Source organism: Cinclus cinclus, chromosome 2 (assembly GCF_963662255.1).
Source record: "Cinclus cinclus chromosome 2, bCinCin1.1, whole genome shotgun sequence".
Taxonomy (NCBI): domain Eukaryota; kingdom Metazoa; phylum Chordata; class Aves; order Passeriformes; family Cinclidae; genus Cinclus; species Cinclus cinclus.
This window is the reverse complement of record NC_085047.1, coordinates 48,147,420-48,169,725: the sequence shown is the minus strand read 5'-3', so window position 1 is coordinate 48,169,725 and position 22,306 is coordinate 48,147,420. Positions and strand designations below refer to the sequence as shown.

Here is a 22,306-nt window from a genome sequence, read left to right as displayed (position 1 = left end):
CCAGTAACATAACTGAGCTGACACGAATGACTGAATTATTTCTACTGTCCTCATGAGTAGTGGAGTGGAAATAACTAAAGAATTACCACTGACATCAAAGGGTGGGGGGGGGGGGGAGAGAAAGGCCACTAAAGCTGTATTCCTGAACCTTATTTCAATTTTAAAAAAATGATGCTATAAATGCAATCAAGATCCAAAATGCAGTTATGTTAGGAACATGTAGATGGATAGAGTGTAGCTGAATTTGGATTTCTTGTGGTGAGGAAGATGCATAAACTCTGACCCACTCCACCTTATTTCAGTCTCTTCCCCCACAACCCACAAGAAATAAGTAGGTAACTGATTTGACAAAACAGACACACACTAGTTCAAAGAATCAGAAAGAGGTTCCTGAACCAAGCAATCTAAGGCATAGCTCTTGCCCCTCTCCTGCTGTCTTCATCCTAGGGAGAATGCTGAAGGAAAAACAAGTTACTTCTAGTAAAAGAAAGAGGTCATATACATAAGTTTATACCACAGCTGTACAACAAAGTACAAACTAACAGAAAACCACATCTTGCACATGGACTTGAATCTTCTTCCAGACCAGACTTTTCTTTCTTTACAGAACAGATAATCTAGACTTAATTTTATGGTGTTTAAATACAGGTCAGCTTCTTAACCTGCTTTGTAGAAAACCAAGCCACACCTTGAATACATTTGTATTTTACACTCTAATCATATTAACACATCTTTAAATTGGTGGTAAAAAATAATTTGAAACAGCATCTACAGTGCTGATCCCTAAAAATCATGGCTAAATTCAACCACCCAAATAATAGTCTGGGAATATAACTATTTCAAATCCAATTTTGATTTTAGTTTGTATTACTACATGTGATTATTCTATTATATAATCACTTTTTCACTTGGGCTAAATTAAGGACATAACTGCTGTTTAATCAGAAAAGAAACAGAGCACAGGTACCCAGGAGGCTCAGACTGTTTCCCAATTTACAAAGCCATTCCTAGTGCTGTGTTACATTACACTGTGATCCAGGTTTATATCGTGCCCTGTGAAGAAATTCTAGACAAACCCCACAACACAATACCTCCTTTTACACCTTTTCCCTCCATATTTCCAATCCAGGATCACAGCCCTAACTTCAGCAAGAAAACTCTGCACTATATGAATTCTAGGAAGAGCAGTTCTACATATTAGCCAATGAGGTTTTTGTTTCTCCTCTAATGCAGGAGAACAACAGGAAATGATCTCTCAGGCAAATATGTATTACAAGGATCACAGCATTACTGTTTTATTGTTTGCACAATGGTAAGTTGCACATATGGACAAACAGTACACATTTAGAACTAGTTTCACAAATTAATACATTATAAGAGTCCAGTGGTTTAACATATTCACTATTAAAAAAAGCAGTAACAAAGGAATACAAACATTACAGTTTTGACTGCAGCCCAATAAAAGTTTAAAAACAGGTTGAAATCAAAATAAACCATAAGCTTTATTTGTTTGTGACATTAAAAAAACACATATCCCTTCCTAAGAGACTGCTCACAAAGATGCAATAACATACAAGTACAAAAGTGAAGAATTCTGTGCTCAGTTTCCCTTAATTTTATCAGATTAAGTGACAAACCAAACATTTGTCAAAGAGCAATCACTGCTGAATGCAGACACTCCCAAAACATACAAAATGGTAGTAACACTTTAACAATAGAAAGCAAATGACAAAACCTCTACATAAAATCAACTTGGCTCCAAAGTTTCATGCTTGCACATCAATCTGGTATCATTATTTGCAAAGAATCAATTAATCTATTATTTCCTTCTTAAGATATTTTCCTGGATATTCCTAGTGCACACCAAATTGTAGATGCAGAAACAACAAGCTAGGATGTTGTGGTATGTAAGATTCATAAACTACTGCTGCAATAGCCTTAACCTTCAATTTACATTATTTTCCTCCTCTGTTCTTGAGCAGCAAGTTACTGTACTACACCTTGTTTGAAAGCAGACGCCCAACTGCTTTTAAGGCCGTGCTGATGAGAAGCTCATGAATCAACTCAGGTTTGCAATACTTAATTTGGTTTTTCATTAGGACAGTGCATCCTATCTTCCTCGAACGCTGGGGAAAGCTCATCCAACCTGTCAACTCCTGTTTGCACACAGACCTTGTTGTATCCTGAGCTTTCAGCTGAAATCCTGCAGTGCTCTACTCTTCAGCTCAGGAGAAAAAAATCAAACCATTTGGGAACATTACCTATTAAATGTCTGTGCCGAAATCTCAGATTCTTCTTTAGAGTTGGCTGCTAAATGGGCCAAGAAAAAGGTTAAAAAAACAAAACAAAACCAAAACAGCTACTAACCACTATCTACCAAGCTTTATGAAACAGTAAACATTGTATTTCAGCTGGATTTAAACAACAAAACACAGAAGCAATGATGACACAGCCTGGGTCCTGCTATTTGAAATTCCTAGGAACATCAAGACACGGGACCACAGGGCAACATGGAGAAACAGAACACACAAGGAAAAGGAGATCTGTCTATGGGGTAAGGTATGCACATCTGTGTTTTATACATATATATATATACACATACATACACACAGATGTGTGCACTGTACTGTATATATTTACATCCATATACACAAAAACACCCTGAAGTCGATTTAAAGGCCATATCCAGGAGCAGAAGATATGAACTCTAGTATTTGTACTAGAATATATTTTATCTGTACAAAAAAAAAACAAATATGCATATATTCATATGGTATAAAGCTTATTAACAAAAAATATTCTGCTACTAACATTAGGTTAAATAGATGATTTTACAAGATTCTTTAATAACAATGCAGTATAGAACATTTCTAAAACTAGGGCCCAAAATAAAAATACATAAATGGGTTTCTATTCACAAGAAAATAGCTGTTCAATATGATTTTTCAATACTAGGGAAAAGTAGCAAAATTTTTATAAATCTCCTGGGATGCAATTTAGTTAATTATCAATCTAGAAAAATAGACTTTTCAGATGAAGAAAGTTGATGCGCTTCCCCCTCCCTAAAAGGGGTGCCTATCTTTTCCCTCGCTTGTTTCCAGCTGGAGGTTTCTTCAGCTGAAGAAGTTGCCCTCCTGTCCCAAAGCCTGCAGATGCAGGATTAGACACCCCGAACGTCAGGCCAGCTGATGCTGTGATGCCAGGATTGCTGAAGTTAAACCCAGATGTAGTCGAGCTCCCAAAGCCTTATGGGGGAGGGAAAAATATTTTGAAATATCAGTTATATCAGGATTGTAAATCTATTCTTTGAAGTTTTTACCACCAGCCACTTTATTACCAGAAGTTGTAACACTTTATACCAACCTGGAGCAACAGTGGTAAATGACATTGCTAGAGCACTTGGACTTGCCATGGCAACTTGGATAATGCAGCACTAACAGAGACTACCTCAGTGAGTGCAATTACACCCTAAACCCTAAAGTCTATTATATCATTACCCATACAATAGCAGTACACAAAAGTCCCACTGAAATTACACAATAGAAGAACCTTAATTCCTCAAGTTCTCAGCATAAACATGCAATGCACTTCTAAGGTGGGAGGGAAGGCAGCAGGTACAGGTGGATCACAGACTGACCACTCACTTCATTCATAGCAGAGAAATAGCAAAGCTAGAGCTGGAGTGCTCAGCCTTCTTCCTACAGACTTGGCTACCTTGGCCCACCTTTATAACAAACGTGGCACAGAACACACCTTAAATATGAGGGAGTAAAGACTCAAAAAATCCTTGCCATATTGTTTGTATTTAAAAACACCCTTTATGACAAATCAAAAAACAGCACTGGAAACAAAGCTTTGGAAAAACTGCATGACTGGCTGAGCGAATTGTACTATTTTAACTCTACCCTGTCCTATCAAGGTAAACAAACTGAGCATTTGGTGCAGCTATGAAACAAGATCAGTTTATAAAAGTCCCCCTACAGTTTCCAGCAACAGTAACACTAACTCTTTCACCTTCTTTTATAAATTTGTATCAGTCATGCATAACCAGCTTAGATAATAATTGCAACTATTAGAGAATGCCAGAGATTTCTCAAAGATTACTTAATAAGAAGAAGAACTTCATAAGTTCACTTTTTGTTGTCTCAAGAGACCACAAAATAAGTAAGACATGAGCAAGTTCATATTTTAACAAAGAATTTCATACAAGTTGTACATGAAAACATGTAAACAATTAAAATAAGAAAAATTGAACTGGTTCACAATCAAGAACGAGTATATTCTCAATATGCATTATTTATGTTGCTTCATTAGTTCTCTAGCAGAGAGTTGAAGCAATCCTTTGGTCACATCAATACTTCAACTCAATGCCTAAAATATTTCTGGAGTACAGAAATAAAAGCCCAACTGCTTGTCTCATCAGAATCCTGAAGTAGCTCTCAGAAGCCTGATGTCTTCTGTTCTCTCACTTGTTTGTGACACTCTGCATTAAGAACTACTTCAAAACATAACATGAAACTCTTCCTCCTGCAGTATCTGGACTTGGGTTACACACATCATCTCATCAAGAAAATTCATTATCAACATTCCAGTAACTCAGAGTCCTACAGCATGCAGTTGCCTGCATAGAACTCATTGTCGGTGCAATGGTTGCACAGATCTAGTGTGACTTAATGATAGTGACACATAGCGTTCATTTGGGACTTGTCTAAATTTTGAGGGCTAATGTGTCTCTCAGCCTAGGATATAATGGTGAAACACATTCAAGTGTTACTCCATTTCCCTGATAACTCTGAATCCCAACTACGATGTATCAGGGAGTCTTATGAATGAAAAGTAATCCTTTTACTTCATGTATGCGAGATAACAGGGAAGCATTTCCTCCCACAGAAAACATCATGAATGCCATTCATAATAAAGGTGCATGTGACATAAAGTGTCAGGAGTTCAGTAGCAACAGTATTCATAAATTACCTCCACCTTGCTGCTTCTAGTTGCAGGGAAGTATATAGGGAAGGCAGCCTACACTTCGAGTAATATTACAGTAATAGATGCAGAAACTACGGGATACAAGACTGAGAACAGGCTTGTTAGTTTAGATAGGACTTGGAAAGCAATAACTGTTACATTAGAAGTGACATTAAGGGCAGCCATTAGAGTATAGAAAGGCAGATGTGAAATTCATCTATATGGTTTTCTCCTGTCATGGCAGCATAACAAGGCAAAGGTACCAAGTTTCATTAGAAGCAAATCAAACACTAAACCTGAACATTCAAGTGAAAAATCTTCAAGATAAAAAATTTAAACAAGGTATACATTGAGACTAATTCCTGTTGCAAGAAAAGACAATCAGTCATAGAATAGCTCAGTTTAGATGGAAGATTCACGAAGTCTTCAACCATAGGTACAATGTGATTAACAATGCTCTTGCTGAAATTAGCATTATTTATATGGGAACAGTGATTCTCGGGAAGTAAATGACAACCTGTCCTTCAAGGACACAGCCTCACATCTCCCTGAACAGTATTATGATCACACTTCATTCACTGGCTTGTGCATCTCTGCTTCCATCAGTCCTTTAGCTTGGTAACCCAAAAGTGAGTACACACCTCCCCCATAACAGCATTTTTTTGGTAATTTTAATACTACAGGGAGAAACAGCGGTTCATCAGATGGCAAACCATTCCTGCTTTCATCTCCCATACCACAATACCGCAATGGGTGCTCTAGATTAAAAACTATTTCAAGAACAGCCTTGATGGATTAATTATAGCCTCTCTAATAGCTGCTCATAGATTATATTAAGATCTGTTTTTCAGCAGTATGAGGACATTCAGCCATGATTCCACTTGATTATCTCTTATCTCATTTACTGAGGCTGCAATTCTTCAATAAAAATAAGTCTCCGACAAGAATTTTCAACTCAGATCTTCAAAGTTAACACCTGTTTTCACAAAAAAAGTGTTTGTACACTCCCCTTCCTCTTAAGATTTTATTATATTCTTAAATAAATTAAATGGTGAGTTTTTGCATTTGCCTATTACTTTGAGGGTCTTAATGTCCTTTACAATAGCTCACTAACATCAGCCTTTTTGGTTGCCATTAAATCAGTAAGAGTGGGAATTAAATGGGACTTGTTTCGGAATCAGCTTTCCACAGTTTCTCTGTATGTTTCAGAGGGATGCCTGAGACACAGTTCATTCTCACAACCACATCCACTAAAGAAACTGCAAGGAGACTGAAGCTGCTCTGCTTTTCATCTACTAATGAAAACAACAACCATTCCCGGACCAAGCCAAATTTATTACTAGAAAGAGCTCAAAAACTATCAGAGGACTCAAAATTTCTCCTTAAACACTCAAACTGAAACTAAGAGCAGTAATACCACTACAAATATTTGCACATCTTTTAAAGCAATTAAACCTAACTCATAAAAATCAAACACTTGACAGAACCAATTTTGGGATCTATAATTTTAGATTTAAGATAAGATCAAAGTGACAGAAAATCTGTGGAAGAAAGCTGAGGCAGCCTGCCACAGTGTGTATTGGAACACACACTTACCTAGTGCTCCCAGATATGTTAGTCTGGGAAAAAACTGCTCATATCTAGACTAGGCCCAAGCAGCAACACCAGTGAATTCCATAACCTGTATCTACCCCACTTTCCTAGCTTCTTCAAAGAAATAGATTCAGAAACAAGATGCAACCATTATACCGTAACATAAACCAGAATATGCTTTCAGGATCCTGTAAACGATACCTAAGAAACAGGACACAATACATTTTAAAAAAGTATACATAACCTAGTTAGCTTCAGGCATCATTCAAACCCATTTATACACCCTCAATTAAAGATCATATGCAATCCAGATGCTATACGCCATAAGGTTTTGGATATAAAAGATAAAAGTGTGTTTCTGGGACACCAAATTTTTAATAGCAGTTTCTATTCCACAATCCCAGTCTAGATAAGGATTTCATGAGCAGATTTTTTAAGCACAAAATGACAGAAGTTACATTTCATCTGTTTTTATTCAGGTACTTTCTGTAGCTGAGACTCTTTTGAGATAATTTACAATCTCTATTTTATTGGGTGCAATGCCCTCATTTGCAAAAGAGACTGATGGCACTGACTCCCATTACAAAGTCTACTCTGAGGGAAATGTTGCCTCTGCACACCACCAACATAGCTAAAACAGACTTGTTATTTACTTCAGCTTGATACTTCCATAGTGATGGACAACTGATCCATACAAGTAGTTTTCTAATTCTATTTTTAATATATTAAAAAATGAATTATTAACTTTGTAATCCGGTAGCTTTAAATGCTGCAATGTTTTTTAATATAGACTCAGGAACAGTAAGCTACAAGATAAAAACATAAGCAGTGTAAGCCTTCCAATTGTTTCTCATATTAAGAACTAAGTAAAAGAAGGCTGACGCTTAGATACCATATACTGTAAAGAGTTCCATCAAGAACTCACTAGGCTGTTAACATTCATGAATGTTACACAACTTAGAGAGCCATTTCTCCCTTGTAATGTGAAGCTTCAAGTACTTTACAGGCCTAAAAACTCATCACTAACCAAGGAGAATCCAGAATAAAAATAACAGCGCTTCCTAGTAAAATGCTGTTTTCTTTTAAAAGCAGTTGATCAAACATTTTTCTTGAGACATGATCCTCCTTCCAAGTGCCATTGAAAAAAGATTGCAAGACAGACTATAGAAGCTATTTGCTTAGTAATAGCTTAGTAAGCTATTATTCCTATTTAAAAGGTTAATAGAGATGCCAGCTATATTTCAGACATTTGAGTTAAGGTGCAATGGCATCCATATTTTAATTTTATCACCCCCCAAAAATGAAACCTAAATAGCTAAGAGAATACTGTGTAGTTCAGTTGCCACAGAAATGTTTTCAAAGTAGTTAACATAATCAATTATGAATGAATACAGAGTTACAATACATATACCTTGCTATTCAAATACAGTAAGCAATTATATGTTTTTAAGGAAACTTCTGGGCTTCCATAAAATAATTTTAACTTTATTTGTAAACACAGTAAGTCAAATGACTAGTGTATTTGTCACTAATTTATACACTAACTTCAATCAGTAACTGGTACCAATGCATTCAAGTAACAACTGCTCTTCTGTGTATGAGGCTGCATCTATCTCCTGCTTCCACTCCTAACTAGACAGACATCATGAAATGGGAAACATTAATGCTCACTCAACACTGTCTACATAGGAGACCTTTAATAGAACCCAAAACTTATCTGAAAATATGTCTCTAAAATGTAAATAGTTATGTTAATAGTAGTATACGTATGAAACTTTAAACAATCAATTTATTGGAGTGAGACCAGCAGTTTAATTATAAAACTTGCTTTAAGATAAATTTGATTTCTGAATTCAAAAGAAACAAACCAACCTGCACTTAGACTTCCTGATGGTTTACTTGTAGTTCCAAACCCAAATGATGATGCTCCTGTGGCACTACTTCCAAAGGCAGAGCTACTTCCAAATCCTAGTAGAATAACAGTAAAGACATACAACAAAAAAAATTACAGACACAGCAATTAAAGACACATAGGTTTCAGGTGAGTATTCTAAACCCAAACATAATTCTAAGCATTGTTTGGTAAACAAATATTCTTATGATTATTGCCTGAAGAGTATTTATTCTTGATACATCATTGTAAACAGGGCAAACTGGAAAGTATTGAGAAAAATACTACCTTCAAGATCCAAAACTGAGTAAAGGAAAAGTTAAAAAAACAGGTGGTGTGAACTAGAAGAGCTTAAGAAATTTCTATTGAATTGCTGTTTAATTGGCAGGAAATGGTAACCAAATGAGCTAAAACTAAGAAGTTTCAGATACAAGTTACATGACTTTTATTACAGGAAGTCACAATCTTCAACTACAACTCTAGAAAAAATAATTATGCTTAAAACAGAGTAAGCATTTTCTTCAGTTTACACTCGGTTTATTTTAGAATCATTCCCCTCCTAGGTTATTAGGGATCAGCTTTATCTAGGAAACTACAAAATAGGCTAAATATAGAAACAAATTTTACGTGAAAAATCATCACAGAAGGCCAGCCATAAATGTAGAGCTGTGACAGAACTTAATTCTGTTGATTTTGTAATTGACATTCATAATTTCATAATACAAACTTCTTAAGGTTTGAAATTATGTTATTAATATGAGGCCCCTTTGAAGGGAAAAGTAAATTGATATTTGCAGTTTGAAATAGAGGCCAGACAACAGGAACTGTAAGAATACTAGATACTCTGTTTTTGGCTCTCTCAGGTTTTCAAAAGGAAAACAGTGTTTGTATTTCTGTTTGAGGAAATCATGCTCCCATGTTAAGTTTCAAGTGTCAGGAAAAATCCTTTTATTTACTGCAAACTGAGCCTTTACCATTCCTTCACAGAAATATTTTTGAGATTTTAAAACCAGCAGGGACTGAATGCACTGTCTGGAGCAGTGTTCTCAAGTTTTCTGAATTTTTTAAATCGAAGGAGTATTAAGGGTGGGTAATGGCAAGTATAATTTTCGTGTAAGTCAGTTCATTTAAATGACACATTCTTTTATCCTATCTAGGTTGAAATTCATAACCAACAATCATGCAAGGTGTCCATAAATATTTAACAAGGCATAGAATCTATGCTAATAATTTATATACTTAAATGCAGAAGTCCCTGTTTATCACTGACAAAGTACACAGAATATTAATCAAGACAGCAAATTTCCCCAATTAATATGGAACTTCCAGAGCATACACCAGAAATTGTCCTGTTCAAAAACCCAAATCCCTAAGATTAAAAACCCCAACCAACTTAAATAATAATTCAGCCAATTTGTTCCCAAGAACACACCTACATGCTATTTTGCAGGTATGTACCTATTCTTCTACATTTGCTTTTATCAGACAGTCTTACAGATTTGTTAAAAGACATTTTGCAAATTAATAATGCAAGCAAATACCTTCCTAGGCAGAGAGCTAGGAAAAAAAAGAGAATACAAGTCAGGTATTTTGGACAAAACTAAAAGCACTTGGAATGTTCATTTATTTACATTGGTAAGACTGATGAACAATCTTTAGTCTACAACCTTTTCAGCAGAAATGGAAGAATTGTATGGGGTTTTTTTTAAGGCATTTAAAAAACTGCAGGAAAACCTGGTAATTCCAAAGTAATTTCCTTTTAGCCCGTTATTTTCACTATTTTCCTTGTTTAGGTATACAGATCTCCTTTTATCTGAAAACCCTTAATATCTGACGAGAAGAGACACTGATAGATTTAAAGGTATTATCAAGGTGATTTAAGGTAAAAATCATGTAATGTTCAGGTTACATCATCTTCCCAATACTGAGTGACACCTAATTATTTTAAATTCATTGCAATACTGACTCATATGTCCAGCTCATAGGTAAAATGCAGGAACGGGGACTGAGGCTGCAGAAAAGGGAGGATGCAACATGAAAAATCATGTTATGTTTGTGCTCAGCAGATGCAACAATTTTCTTTGCAGATCTTATAAAAGCTTCAGAAGACATTATTATCTGTAGAACCCTGACCTATATAGACAGGAAATTTACATGCTGATTAGATTCTACTAATCACTTAAATTCTATCTGTAGCTCTAGTGCTGAGAACACAACATTTAAAATAAAAGGTCTGCATTAATTCTGATTTATTTTTTTCTATCACCTGCCTTTTCACAGTCATGTGCCCTCCTGAAATATAGCCCCCAGCAGCACTACTAACACTCTGATATATTGTTCCCTCACTTTCAAATGTTGCTTTTTCAGCTGGGGGAGAGATCTTTTTTCCCCACCTCAGCACTGAGGCACAGAGTGACTGCTAAAGCAAATTGATTTCAGGATCACAGAACTGCAGTAACTTTTAAACATTTATTCTTATCTTAATACAAGCAGAAATAGGTCCCTATAGTTAAAAGGTGAAAAATTTCCACGCGTTACCTACAGTGTGATCTAATGTCTCAGGTGCCTAACTTTCATCCAGGTAAAATTCAATCAAGCTGTAGTTACAGCACACTTGATGTCTTCCCCTAGCTTTTAGAGGACAACTTCTCTGTGATTATCTAATCCTGTTCATCTTGGGGTTTCACTACAATGTCTTAGCCCTAGCAACTCCTGCAAGGCAGGAAGAAGCCTGGAAAGCACAGACCTGCCATATTGTAAGGTCTTTCCCTGAAAGAGATCATCCTCTTAGTGGAGTTAAAGGTTTGCAAGAAGATTCAGCTGTGCGGTATAATAATTCAATGAAAGATTAGAAAAGTTAAAGTGTACCTCCAAGGCTTGAAGAACCTAAGCCACTTGATTGCAAGCCAGTGCCAATACCTGAGCCGAATGGCGTTCCAAAACTAACTCCCAGAGATGGCTGTGGCCCTGGTACAAAAAAAATGAGAACAAACTTGCCTTACTCTTTGATAGTAAAGAGGTCCTTTATTTACTCATTCAAGTATTTGATAATGTGAACATCATTGCTTTCAACAAATCCCATTAAGATCCCAGATTTAACCTCATCAAAATTTCTCACTTATCTGTCTGCCTCTGCACTGACTTGGCAAAAATCTAAGAAAGTACTGATTGTAATAAGGTGAAACTAACCAAAACAAATAACATAAGCACATAATTGAGTATTTTTAAAAGTTAACCAGTCTCACCTTAAACTTTAAAATGCTAATCAAAACCTTGAGAGAACTCATAGGTAACAATATTTTGCCACCTGCATTAATGGAATCAAAATAAGGGAGGACTTTCAAATTAAAAACCTAAGAACTGACACTAATGTAACTGTATTACCTAAAACTAATTTAATAAATAGGATTCTTCAAAAGTACTGAAGTATTCCATCCAAATTTAAACAGAACACTAAGATAAAAAACAAGACAATGACTTTATTTTATTAAATTTATTGTTCATTTTTAAGCAAGTCATTTACACAGTAACATGACAATTCATTTTTTTTCCACACAAGTGATAACTGAGTTCTGTTAAGCTCTGCTACATAACACCATTTAATAAGGTAAACTAGTCAAACCACCTGTTTAAATAACGATTTACAAAAGGCACAGTTCTGTGTACCTTAATGAATTAGATACATTCAAAATTTCAGAGTTTGTTCCATAATTTAAAAAAGTTGACAGCACTTTCCCTGCATATACACTTTAAGATGCAGGACTGTCAAAAAACAATTTCAGTCTGCAAAGATGAAATTTACAGTCTCAGTTCCTTTTTTTTACCTTAACCTTGGGGAATAAAGAATCAACTTGCTAGCCCATCACTAACACATTTTAAAATAATTAATTCTGATAAATAATATATTTTGACAGTTTTCACAGTACAATCTTCTATTCCTGTCTTTTTCAAACAGTTTTCAGTGCACTATTTTAAAAAGTTTAACCATTAAATATAAAATACAGTGCCAAACTCTTAATCCACAGACATCCGCACCTCCGCTCAAGATGGCCTTCTCCATCTTTGAACATCCTATATCTGTGAAAGTGATTATTTATTCAAATATTACTATAAAGCTCAGATGATTTGGACCTTTTTTCTAAACCATTACCACATCTGGGCTATTTTTATTCAAAATTTCCTGTTACTAATATTTAGATAGAGTTTTAAAATGTGAATATTTCAAGCTCTTAAAATACTTTTGGTATTTAAAGATTTAAATGGAAAATCATTTTGAATCAAGTGAAAGGCACTGTATGTTGAAAAGCAACTTATTTTGCTAGGAACACAAAATTCTTACGTGATCCAAGCTGAATAACATCTGTATACTCCAAGCAGTGTTAAAACTAAAGTTTAAGGGCATTTAAAGTTGTTAGCCTTCAGTCTCTGCTTAGCAGGGAATAGTTGGAAAACACAAGCTATTTCTTCCACTTAATAAAAAGTATATCAGATGTTGCAATTACAAATTTCCACAAATTTCAAACTAAAGTTGTTTACATCCAGTTCAAATACTGATACATCTACCTAGCAGCTCTTAAAAAATAAGAGAAAAAAGTAACAATAAAAAAACCAAAACCCCCTACACAAGTCAGTGAGCTAATAAACTAAAAGAATCCAAAAACACATATCCAGTTCTTTCTCAAGTACACAGGTTTCTATCTCAGTAGGAGGCACTGTTAGTGGAAGACCTTATAAACAAAACACTACAGTCCTCCAGGCCCAGCTTTTTATCAAATGCAACATGCTTTTTAGAGCCAGTATAAAACATTATATTAAAACACCTCAGATCATATAAAACAGGATTTTATGCCTTAGGCTAACAAACTTTCCATTAAGCAACAGCATATGATATATGTTGATTTTTGTACCATAATGTTCTGAAGGTTTCATCACTGCTTATAGTTCTTGTAAGTAAATAATCTTTAATAGCAAAAGACTAGTAAGACTCTTTGATGCCGAGAGTATTAGCAAGAAAAAAAATGGCACTTCTGGCTATTACAGGTATGAGACAAATTCTTTATAACAAGTATTATTTTAACATTTTAAAACTTGATGTATTTGCCCTGTAGAGCACCTCAGTTTGATGAATAGGACTCATTACAGAGAGCAGACAGGTCAGACAGATTTCCTATTGATGTTCTGCAATTTTTAAAATTACAGCTGGTCCAAACAGTGAGTAAATTTAGCATCACAATTTAGATCTGATTCTGATAAAGTAATACACTGGTTAATTTTAACCAAGGTCAATGTCAAACCACAAAAAAATTCTAAGTGCTATAAAGATTTCCGTTTCCTTTCCCATTAGAATTTCAATCTCATACTGAATTAAGTCAAAACAAAGTGTGCTAACAGCTTTGACTAATTTTGTACTTCACCAGTTAAGGAGAGTGAATTTCTTAGAGGTTTATTTCTATATGAGAAAAGGTGAACTTAAAGAAAAGTATTTTTTAAAGACAATTTAATCTTGCCCAAAAAACATCAGTTGCAACCTCATGCATTTACAGGTCTCAGTGCACTAGGCTTTAATTTCCTTTGAAATCTTATAATGTGATACCACTAATAATAACAGGTAGATTAGCCACCACCATTTTAACTTCCACACTGTTCAAGATTGCTCAGGGAGGGTGCAGATGAGGCAGTGTTTAAAACTCTATCTGCTACTGCAGAAAAGCATGACCAGCCTCACTGCTACCGAAAGAGCTGTGCTCAGAACGAAAGTGCCAAACTAGGGAGAAAGGTTGCGTACAGCCAAAACTTAAGCATAATTTCAGTAATTCTAACTTTAAAAAAAAACTGCACAAAAATTGTGCTTAATGTGCACACCACAGTCCTGATGTCGTGATTATCCATCCCAGGTGAGCAGTGGAGTGCATTTTTGCTCCCTTTCTTCCATATGGCCAGGACTCACTGGCTTTATTATTTCAATAGAAGCCAGAAAGATCTTGGCATACAGAGAGAACACAGGGTGCTTATCTACACCCAGGAACTGGGGAAACATTCCCTGATCCCACAGCTTAGATGTAGCCACTAAACTTTTGAATTCTGAAAATAAATGGAAAATAAATTATAATCTATCTTTTCCAGAGAAAGAACAGTAACTAACTTTTAAGTTAATCTTACTAAATACTTAACCATGTAAACATCAAATATTTTTAAAAAAGAGACTAAACATCCTGATCCTTCAACACTATATATTACATTTCTCATCAAAAACTTCATAAAGGCCAGACTAATTTTCTTGTTTAATTCTCATTTTCAAAAACAGCAACAGCAGATCAGTTATTACACAGACATCCCTTATCCCTCCATTTACATAAACCTCTTTTCACAGCCTTTTTTTCTCAGAACCTTTTACCACCCCTCATCTATCCCACCCTTCAGGATCCAGATCTTGCAAAGATACACGTGTGATTTTAAATTCTAGCAGATAGTATATCAATTCATAACAACATAATACAAAACTAAAACATGCAGCATTTGCACTACTATAGCAAATGGCTATCTGAAAACTCAAACAACAAAAAGGAAATGAAGAGGCAGCAGTCCTTAAAGATTCCTGCAAAACTGAAAGAACAGATTCTTCTTCTGCAAAACAAAAAGTGGCAGCCTTAATCTGAAACTAGGAAAAAGTCAAGTACTGAAATCAGTAATTTAGGAAAGCTATGAAGTGTTTCCACCTAACAAACTTTTAGGACTTCATGATATCTTAGAAATAGTTTAGGCCTGACTAATTCTACTTTTGATCTAGAGAGAATTCCAAGTACCTTTTCCATTCATCTAACCCTAAAGAGCTTCAAGTATTCTTAAAGTGCCACTCAGAACATCAATCTATTTCTATTTCTTCAGGTCCTCAAGTGAGTTGCACAGAGGGTAAAAGCATTCCAACTGACGAAGTAGTGAAAAAATTGTTGTCTACTTCTGTTGGCATGTTTGATATAAGTTAATGGCTTTGTTCTATCTGCATCATGCTTGTAGTTGGCATAATTTTGGGTTTTGAAATACTCTATCAAAACAGCCACAAAAAAGAGACAAACCCTAAATCAACCTTCATGCACTCCCACTTGTTCATTTCACGACAAGATGTTACAAAATATGTCAAGGTATACAGTCATTTTACCTCAGTTGTGCTGGTACAGGCCAATTCTGCAATTTATTTTTCCCCTCTCCTCTCTTCGTTCCTATTACTAAGAGAATATTCACAAAGTCATGCCATAAGTGGCATAAGTTTACTGAGGTTATTAGCAGTTCCCTTGAATCTGGACTAGGAACTTCAGGAACTTAAAATCCCTCACCTCAATTCATGAAAATGCAGTAATTATTTTAAATGTGACATCCCGAGTGTATGACTTTCATAAACTAATCCTGTAATGACCATAGAGAGTCTTTAAAAAAACAAACGTAAGATAAGGAAAAGGATGAAGAGTAAATTACTTTGGCAACAGTAAACTGCACAAGCAGTGTGCAACAGTACTACTATCTGTACTAAAACCTCTGAAGAGTAACATTGCATTAACTCATGTTTTCTGTTTAAAACCAAACTCTTTTGAAGATGCCATTTCAACAAGATTTCCATGGATTAACATAGCAACAACAGAAAGACTGTGGTCTATGACTGAAATTCTGAAAATAGTATTTCAAAACGATTTTGGGTTCTGTTCTGTGCAAAGCAATTTGGCATACTTACAATTTAAACCCATCTCCCTGCTGTTTAGAAGGGCAAGGGCTGGAAGTATATTGTATTTCTCTTATGGAAAGGCAAGGACAGTCTAATGTGTCAAACTTAACACTGTTGCTGCATAGGTCTCTAATTAGCATCATTCAAAATATCACTGCTGTTACAAGACCATAGAAAGCACTATCACTTTCAGTCCACCTAGGTGAATAACATTTTAGAAAATTAAAGGTAGAATAAAGCTACCGATAGCTTTCATAATTTGCTAACATAGATATATATCCCTGTTCAAGTAAAATTAAATGGAATTAACTTTATTTCTGTTCCCTGATGACACATAAATTCAGTTGTCTGTATTCTGAAATCCCTCTCAGAGAGGGTTGGTTAGTATAGCAACATCAGTTAAGGTGCCTTAAATTATTTCTTTTGCTGTATGTATCCATTCTTTATTTGCAGTGGGTCATGAATTTCCTCTCTTTTGGTCTTCCTCTTACTCATATGCACAGGCAGAACCACTGATCTACTCTACTTTCTCTGCTAATTATTCACAATAGCAGAATGGCCAACAAAATACTCCAACATCATACTGACAAAGCAGTTGGCTACAAAATATGCCAGGCATTTGACTTCCTATTCTACAGAGATTTGCTTCACTAGCCTTCCTGTCCTACAGGCATTTTCATTTTACAGTTCCAAAGTGCTATATAAAAATGCATTATTAAGTTTACATAAGCTAAAGATAGTATGCATTTAGATATTCTCCCCCCTCCAATTTAAAATAATTTACTGTGATTATACAGTTTCTGGATAGAGGCTGTATTACGTGTATTCATAAGAGAAGTTAGGTATGGGGGAAGACTCACATTCCAAGGGGTAAGTTAGAACAATACAGTATCACTAATACAAGTAAATTCACAAGATTGAGTATCTGTTGTATAATTATTGCTAAGTCTACCCTGCATTTTTCTATTGGCTATGTATCAATAACTTCGCTCATCACAACATTTAGATTTTTAGTCTAACACAAAGGAAGACCTCATAGAAAATGTTACACTAATTCACTATTGTTGTAACACTAATAATCTATAACTTGAATGCACTCAGACCTGTAGCAGGCTGTTGCTGCTGAGTAAGTGTTGCAGCCATTGCAACAGCTGCTGCATTTGGTATGTTGCTGAAAGGGGTTGGTCCAGTGGTAACGCGTGGCGCGCTCTGCCACTTCTTAGCTTCTGTTCGTCTTGCCTCAAACACATCCAAGGCATCTCCCAGAAAGCTTTTCCTGTAGCCAAGGTATTGGTCTTTGAGCATCTGAAGGGGATGGGAGGAAGCCATTTTAGTTCCATGAATCAGGCATAAACCCTTAACTTAATAAGGAAAGAGACTGAGTTATAAACATTTCCTAAAAGAACAAAGAAAAGCCCACAATAAACCAAACCAACAAACATTACCACCAAAACAAATGAGAAACTCCCTCCAAAACCCAAAAAAACTTGTCAGGCTATGCGATAGAAAGAACTGGTTTGCAACAGCTACGGCCAGAAGACATTCCATATTTAAATTCTGCAAAGCCATTGAGCATAACTATACCACTCGGTATGTCAGCCTAAGTCTTTCAATGTTGGAGCAAATCACCACAATTCAATTTATACTTAGCTGACCCAAGAGGAAAAATAAAGCCACATTATCATCTTATAAAATAACACACTTTTCTTCAGTGTCACTTCTCCATGGAGTCTGCTTTTGCTCCTCTATCACCTTCACCTGCGTTTTTTTCCTTCCTTTCACTCTTGCATTTCTTCTTACTACAAAGCTAAAAAAGCTACCACAATTTTAGAATTCACTCGTTTCTGATGCATTTCATTAGCCATGTAACACAGTCCAAATGCAACAGATCATTCTGCCTTAGGGTAACAAGTAGCCCAAATCTGTTGTGTCATGATACACACCTTTCCTCGCCTCTGCCCTTTAGCCCCTTAAAACTCCACCACCTCCTGTGGCAACAGCCCAGCTGGGCTTGAGTAATTTATGTCTGCCACAGATGAGGTAACTATGGATATCTTGCATAATAAGAAAATAATATAAAGCTTTAACTAGATAAGTGATAATTATTTCCATCTTGTAATTATCTCCATCTTATATCAGAAAATCTTTAAATTTAACAGATTTATTAAATGACAACATTTTACTGTTTATGAAAGGCATACTATGGTTCTGCGTTCCTGGCTAAGCTTATGGTTGTTTCCTCAAAGAGGAGTTTACAGTCCAAAAATTCTGACTTGAGATTTGAACAACTGTAATCCCAGATCTACCAGCAACAGCAGGAACCACACAAAGAATGCCCTCATTATCACATCAGAAGTGCTGTCTTTGGAGAGAAAAGACATTTGTAGAATTCTAATAGAATTTAATACAATGCCATACTGACTTCCCTAAGAGTTGACATAAGCCATTAGAAATCATAAAGCAGTTCTTAAGGTTATGCTATGCTGAGTAACTTAATAACATTACCTACTCAAATTGTGCCCAAGCACACTTTTACTTTTCATCAGGCAAAGAAATGAACTATGATGACAGCTCTGCCTTCCACAAACCATTTCACAACCATCAGATTAGGCAGTGACCACAGTCTCAAAACTGCTCTCCTCTTCTAGAATCTTGTAGCTGATAAACTAAAACAGATGGTCATAATGACAGACACACTTAAGCAGTACACTCATCTTTCTGTTTTTTTAAGCTTTAGTTATAAAATGCCTTCCAAAATATCAGCATCCACATGCATGGACCAGATTAAATCTAAAAAAAAATTATCAGAAGAAAAGTCCTCAAACCACCACCTTAATTTTGGGCAATAGAATTCTACTCTAAACTGAAGAAAGGTCTTTCCTATTCAGTCACACTGACAATGTACTTAAGATGGCATGGCTTATACCTGCACACTAATCCAGCTGTTCATACTTAAGAACAACAAAAATGTCATCACGAAGACCACGGCACAAATTGAGGCTTCACTCAGATCTCAGAAGCCACGAGGCCAGAAAACATTTGGGAAACCTTTTGGGTAATTCTGCTGAAAATATGGAGGAGCTGATACATTCTACACCTGGCAGCAAAACTGAATTAACTAAGAGCAGCACAAATATCTGATGGCAGGTATTTGCAAACAAGTGAGAGTATCTGCTGACAAAAGCAATGCAATGCAAGGTATCAAGATCATACAAGGCCCCTCAGTATTTCTGAACTTTATTCAGAAAATGCAAAAAGTTTCAGATGTTTAGAGAACTAGCAATGCTGTGCAGACAAAGCTTAGAGAAGGAAACCAGCAGAAGAGTTAACAGAGCTACTTCCATAAGGAAGTCGCTTAGCGAAACAATTTCAAACACTTGCACTCTTCTTCAAGTTGGTGTGTTTTGGTATGTTTTTTTTTTTTTTTAGCCAAGAAGGATTCTGATGTTTTCAAGAAAAATCATGGATTGATGGTAAGTGACATTTTGTCAAAATATCCAGAACTCTAAATGGGAAAATGGAAATTGAATGAACCACAGTCTGGGATGGAAAAAAAAGGCCTAATTAGGACCTTTGGTACCTAAGCCTTGATACGTAGTCTTTTCTTTTTCCTTCTACAAACACTTACCATGAAAGCCAGGTTTAAAAACAATAAATTAACAGAATGCAACTTTAACCTACATTCTTTGATATGCTGAAAAATCTTACATATGGAAACTCACTTTTCCTCCTGTTACGTATTTGAGCAAGAGCAGATTTAGCTGATCTTTACTTGACATCAAGAGGTCAACGGGCAAAAATCAAAATATACAAGCATGAGCTTGAAAACAGACATTTTAAAAACTGATCAACAATTAGAAGGAAAGTAGTTAGATGACAAATATTTTGCAACTCAAATGATTGTAGTCAGTTGCTGTCATCCCTATTAGTAAATACTTTAAATGCAACTTCAGTTGCACAAAAGCTACATTTTTAATCAAAGCACTTCTCCAGGACAGTTTGAAAATTTTTAAAAGCAGTCAATTTAACAGAAGGACAAAAGAAACCCAGAAAACTTGAAGATGAATCTTTACAGTCATATAGGAAATACACACGAACACATCAAAACATACCTTTACATTTTCATGTATTGACTGAAGTTGTGCAGCTAAAGCTACAAACGTTTGATAGATTTTCTGCATAGCCATAGACAAATCTGTAAGATGCATACAAAATATTGGTAAGTAACAACGTCTTTACCAGAAGAAAAGATTTAGTGTTTATACCACAGTAAGAAGCTCACCTAAAACCCTTACAGCATACAAAACACAAAAATAATTGCTTAACGTACAAGATTTGACCCAGCAGTTGGGTGCCACAAATCATCCAAGGACAACTTTTTGAGAAGGCTTCAAACTTAATTTTTAAAGGTACTGTTTTCTCAGATTTATTTGTATATACATGTTTAAGAGTTTCCTATTATTCTATTATTTAACAAAGCCAAAAAGTAAAATTTAAAATTATTTTACTTCATTACATAGGAAGATTTTTTACCTCACTGGCTTTTACCTAGATACAGTTAAATCAGATTTGCCTGTGTTTGTATATATTTTCCACTTTTTTTCTGACTTAAAACACAGTTAACTGTTCAGTTGATTTTGTCAGAGACAGCAGTAGAATGGAAGCCTTATTTACATTTTAGAGACATAATTAATATGCATCACAGGATCTCTTAATCTGACTCTACCAACAAGCATATCATAATCAGAGAAACACAACCAGCAGCTTCTTGCCTTATATTTAGGATATCCTATTTCCCACACAGATATAAAAATAAAAGTATTGTTAGGGCATTGACTCAACACAAAGGCAAAGCCTTAGTATCAAAGGGAAAAAGCTCAAAGGTTTTGGCAGAGTGAGGCACCTGCTCACAAAAAAATGCTGTTCTCATAGAAGCACTGAAATAATGTACCAAAGTGGAGGACAGAAAGTGCTAAAGTGTTTTTTTTTATTGTGAAAAGATCAGCTTCTGTACTTCATCTGACCAATACATAGCCTGAATGCAAATATATATAGATATACATGTATACACTGAAATCCATATAGCAGCTATCAAGTTCTTGAAGATGCATAGGTCTAGCAGTGATTCTCAAACTGAAAACGTTTGCCCTTCCATAGCTGAATTTCTCCTTTGAAAACAGAAACGCTGTAGAAAAGCTGTAGAATCAATCTCATACCAGCCCACAGGGCTGTGGAGGAAGCAGTATCTAGGAAGACTGGTTGCAAGTTTCCAATTAGTCTGGATGAAATTTCTTGATACTGACTACTACACATTTCACAATTTTCAGGACGTTCAGAGTCATGGAAACCTGTACAGCAAAGGAAGTTTTTCTGTATGGTAAAGGCTACATATGCAATACAGTGTTGTCTAGATCACCAGATATTGCTGACAGTATGCTCATACTGGTACAACAGATTGAACCTTGCCTTAGGAAAACCTTAGGAAAATCTATAAAGGCATCCTTCTCATACTCTTGACAGACAAGGTCACAAAAAGATAGAGGACCCTCAGGATTCAGCAGATCTTTCACTATGGAAGCTAGGTCTAGACAGTCCTCTTGCTTTTTGACATATAAGGTCCGTGTGGGTGTGTACCATACCATGGTGCAAGATGTTCAAGTACCATTTAGCACAAAAAGACAAGCAGTTAAAATCACTGCTCATTGCAGGACCCATACCTAAAATGGCCCAAAAGATAAAACTCTTTATGACCACAGGAATAGTAACCAAACAGAAGACTTCTGTCCAGAGGTGAGCATTCTTTGACAAGCGAGATTTTCTCAAGACTGAATGATATGGCAGCAAACAAGACAGAATTTTCTCAGTTGGTCAGAGCCAAGGGCAATACCAACAGGCTCCAAACTAAGGGGAAGTTCCCATTTTGATCTACTGCTGGCAGAGCAGGCACTCATATTTGTCTGGCCAGAAGGCCCAGTGTAAGACAGAAGGTGCCAGACATCAGCTAGATGCTGAAGGAAGGGAGATGCAGATGTAAAAGCAAACGAGGGTTAAAAATCACAACTCGGCAAATGGATCCATGTTAAATAGCTCAAGAACCCTTATGAATTGAACCTTTAATTCCAAATCTTTCAATTAAACAA

General features: G+C 35.7%; 1 protein-coding gene across 4 annotated transcripts in view; it reads right to left on the bottom strand.

The window, feature by feature from the left end:
• Window positions 1–1,278: 1,278 nt before the first annotated feature.
• Window positions 1,279–22,306, bottom strand: part of NUP58 (nucleoporin 58) — a 36,082-nt gene continuing 15,054 nt past the window's right edge. For 3 of the 4 annotated variants that reach the window (XM_062514675.1, XM_062514676.1, XM_062514677.1), the window contains 5 exons: window positions 20,279–20,361; window positions 17,270–17,471; window positions 11,321–11,419; window positions 8,434–8,529; window positions 1,279–3,245 (listed from right to left, as the gene is read on the bottom strand). In XM_062514675.1, coding sequence (XP_062370659.1) covers window positions 3,076–3,245; window positions 8,434–8,529; window positions 11,321–11,419; window positions 17,270–17,471; window positions 20,279–20,361 — 650 coding nt within the window. In that variant the 3' untranslated portion in view covers window positions 1,279–3,075. The remainder of the gene's footprint in view (window positions 3,246–8,433; window positions 8,530–11,320; window positions 11,420–17,269; window positions 17,472–20,278; window positions 20,362–22,306) is intronic. The other variant, XM_062514678.1, reaches the window with a different exon arrangement.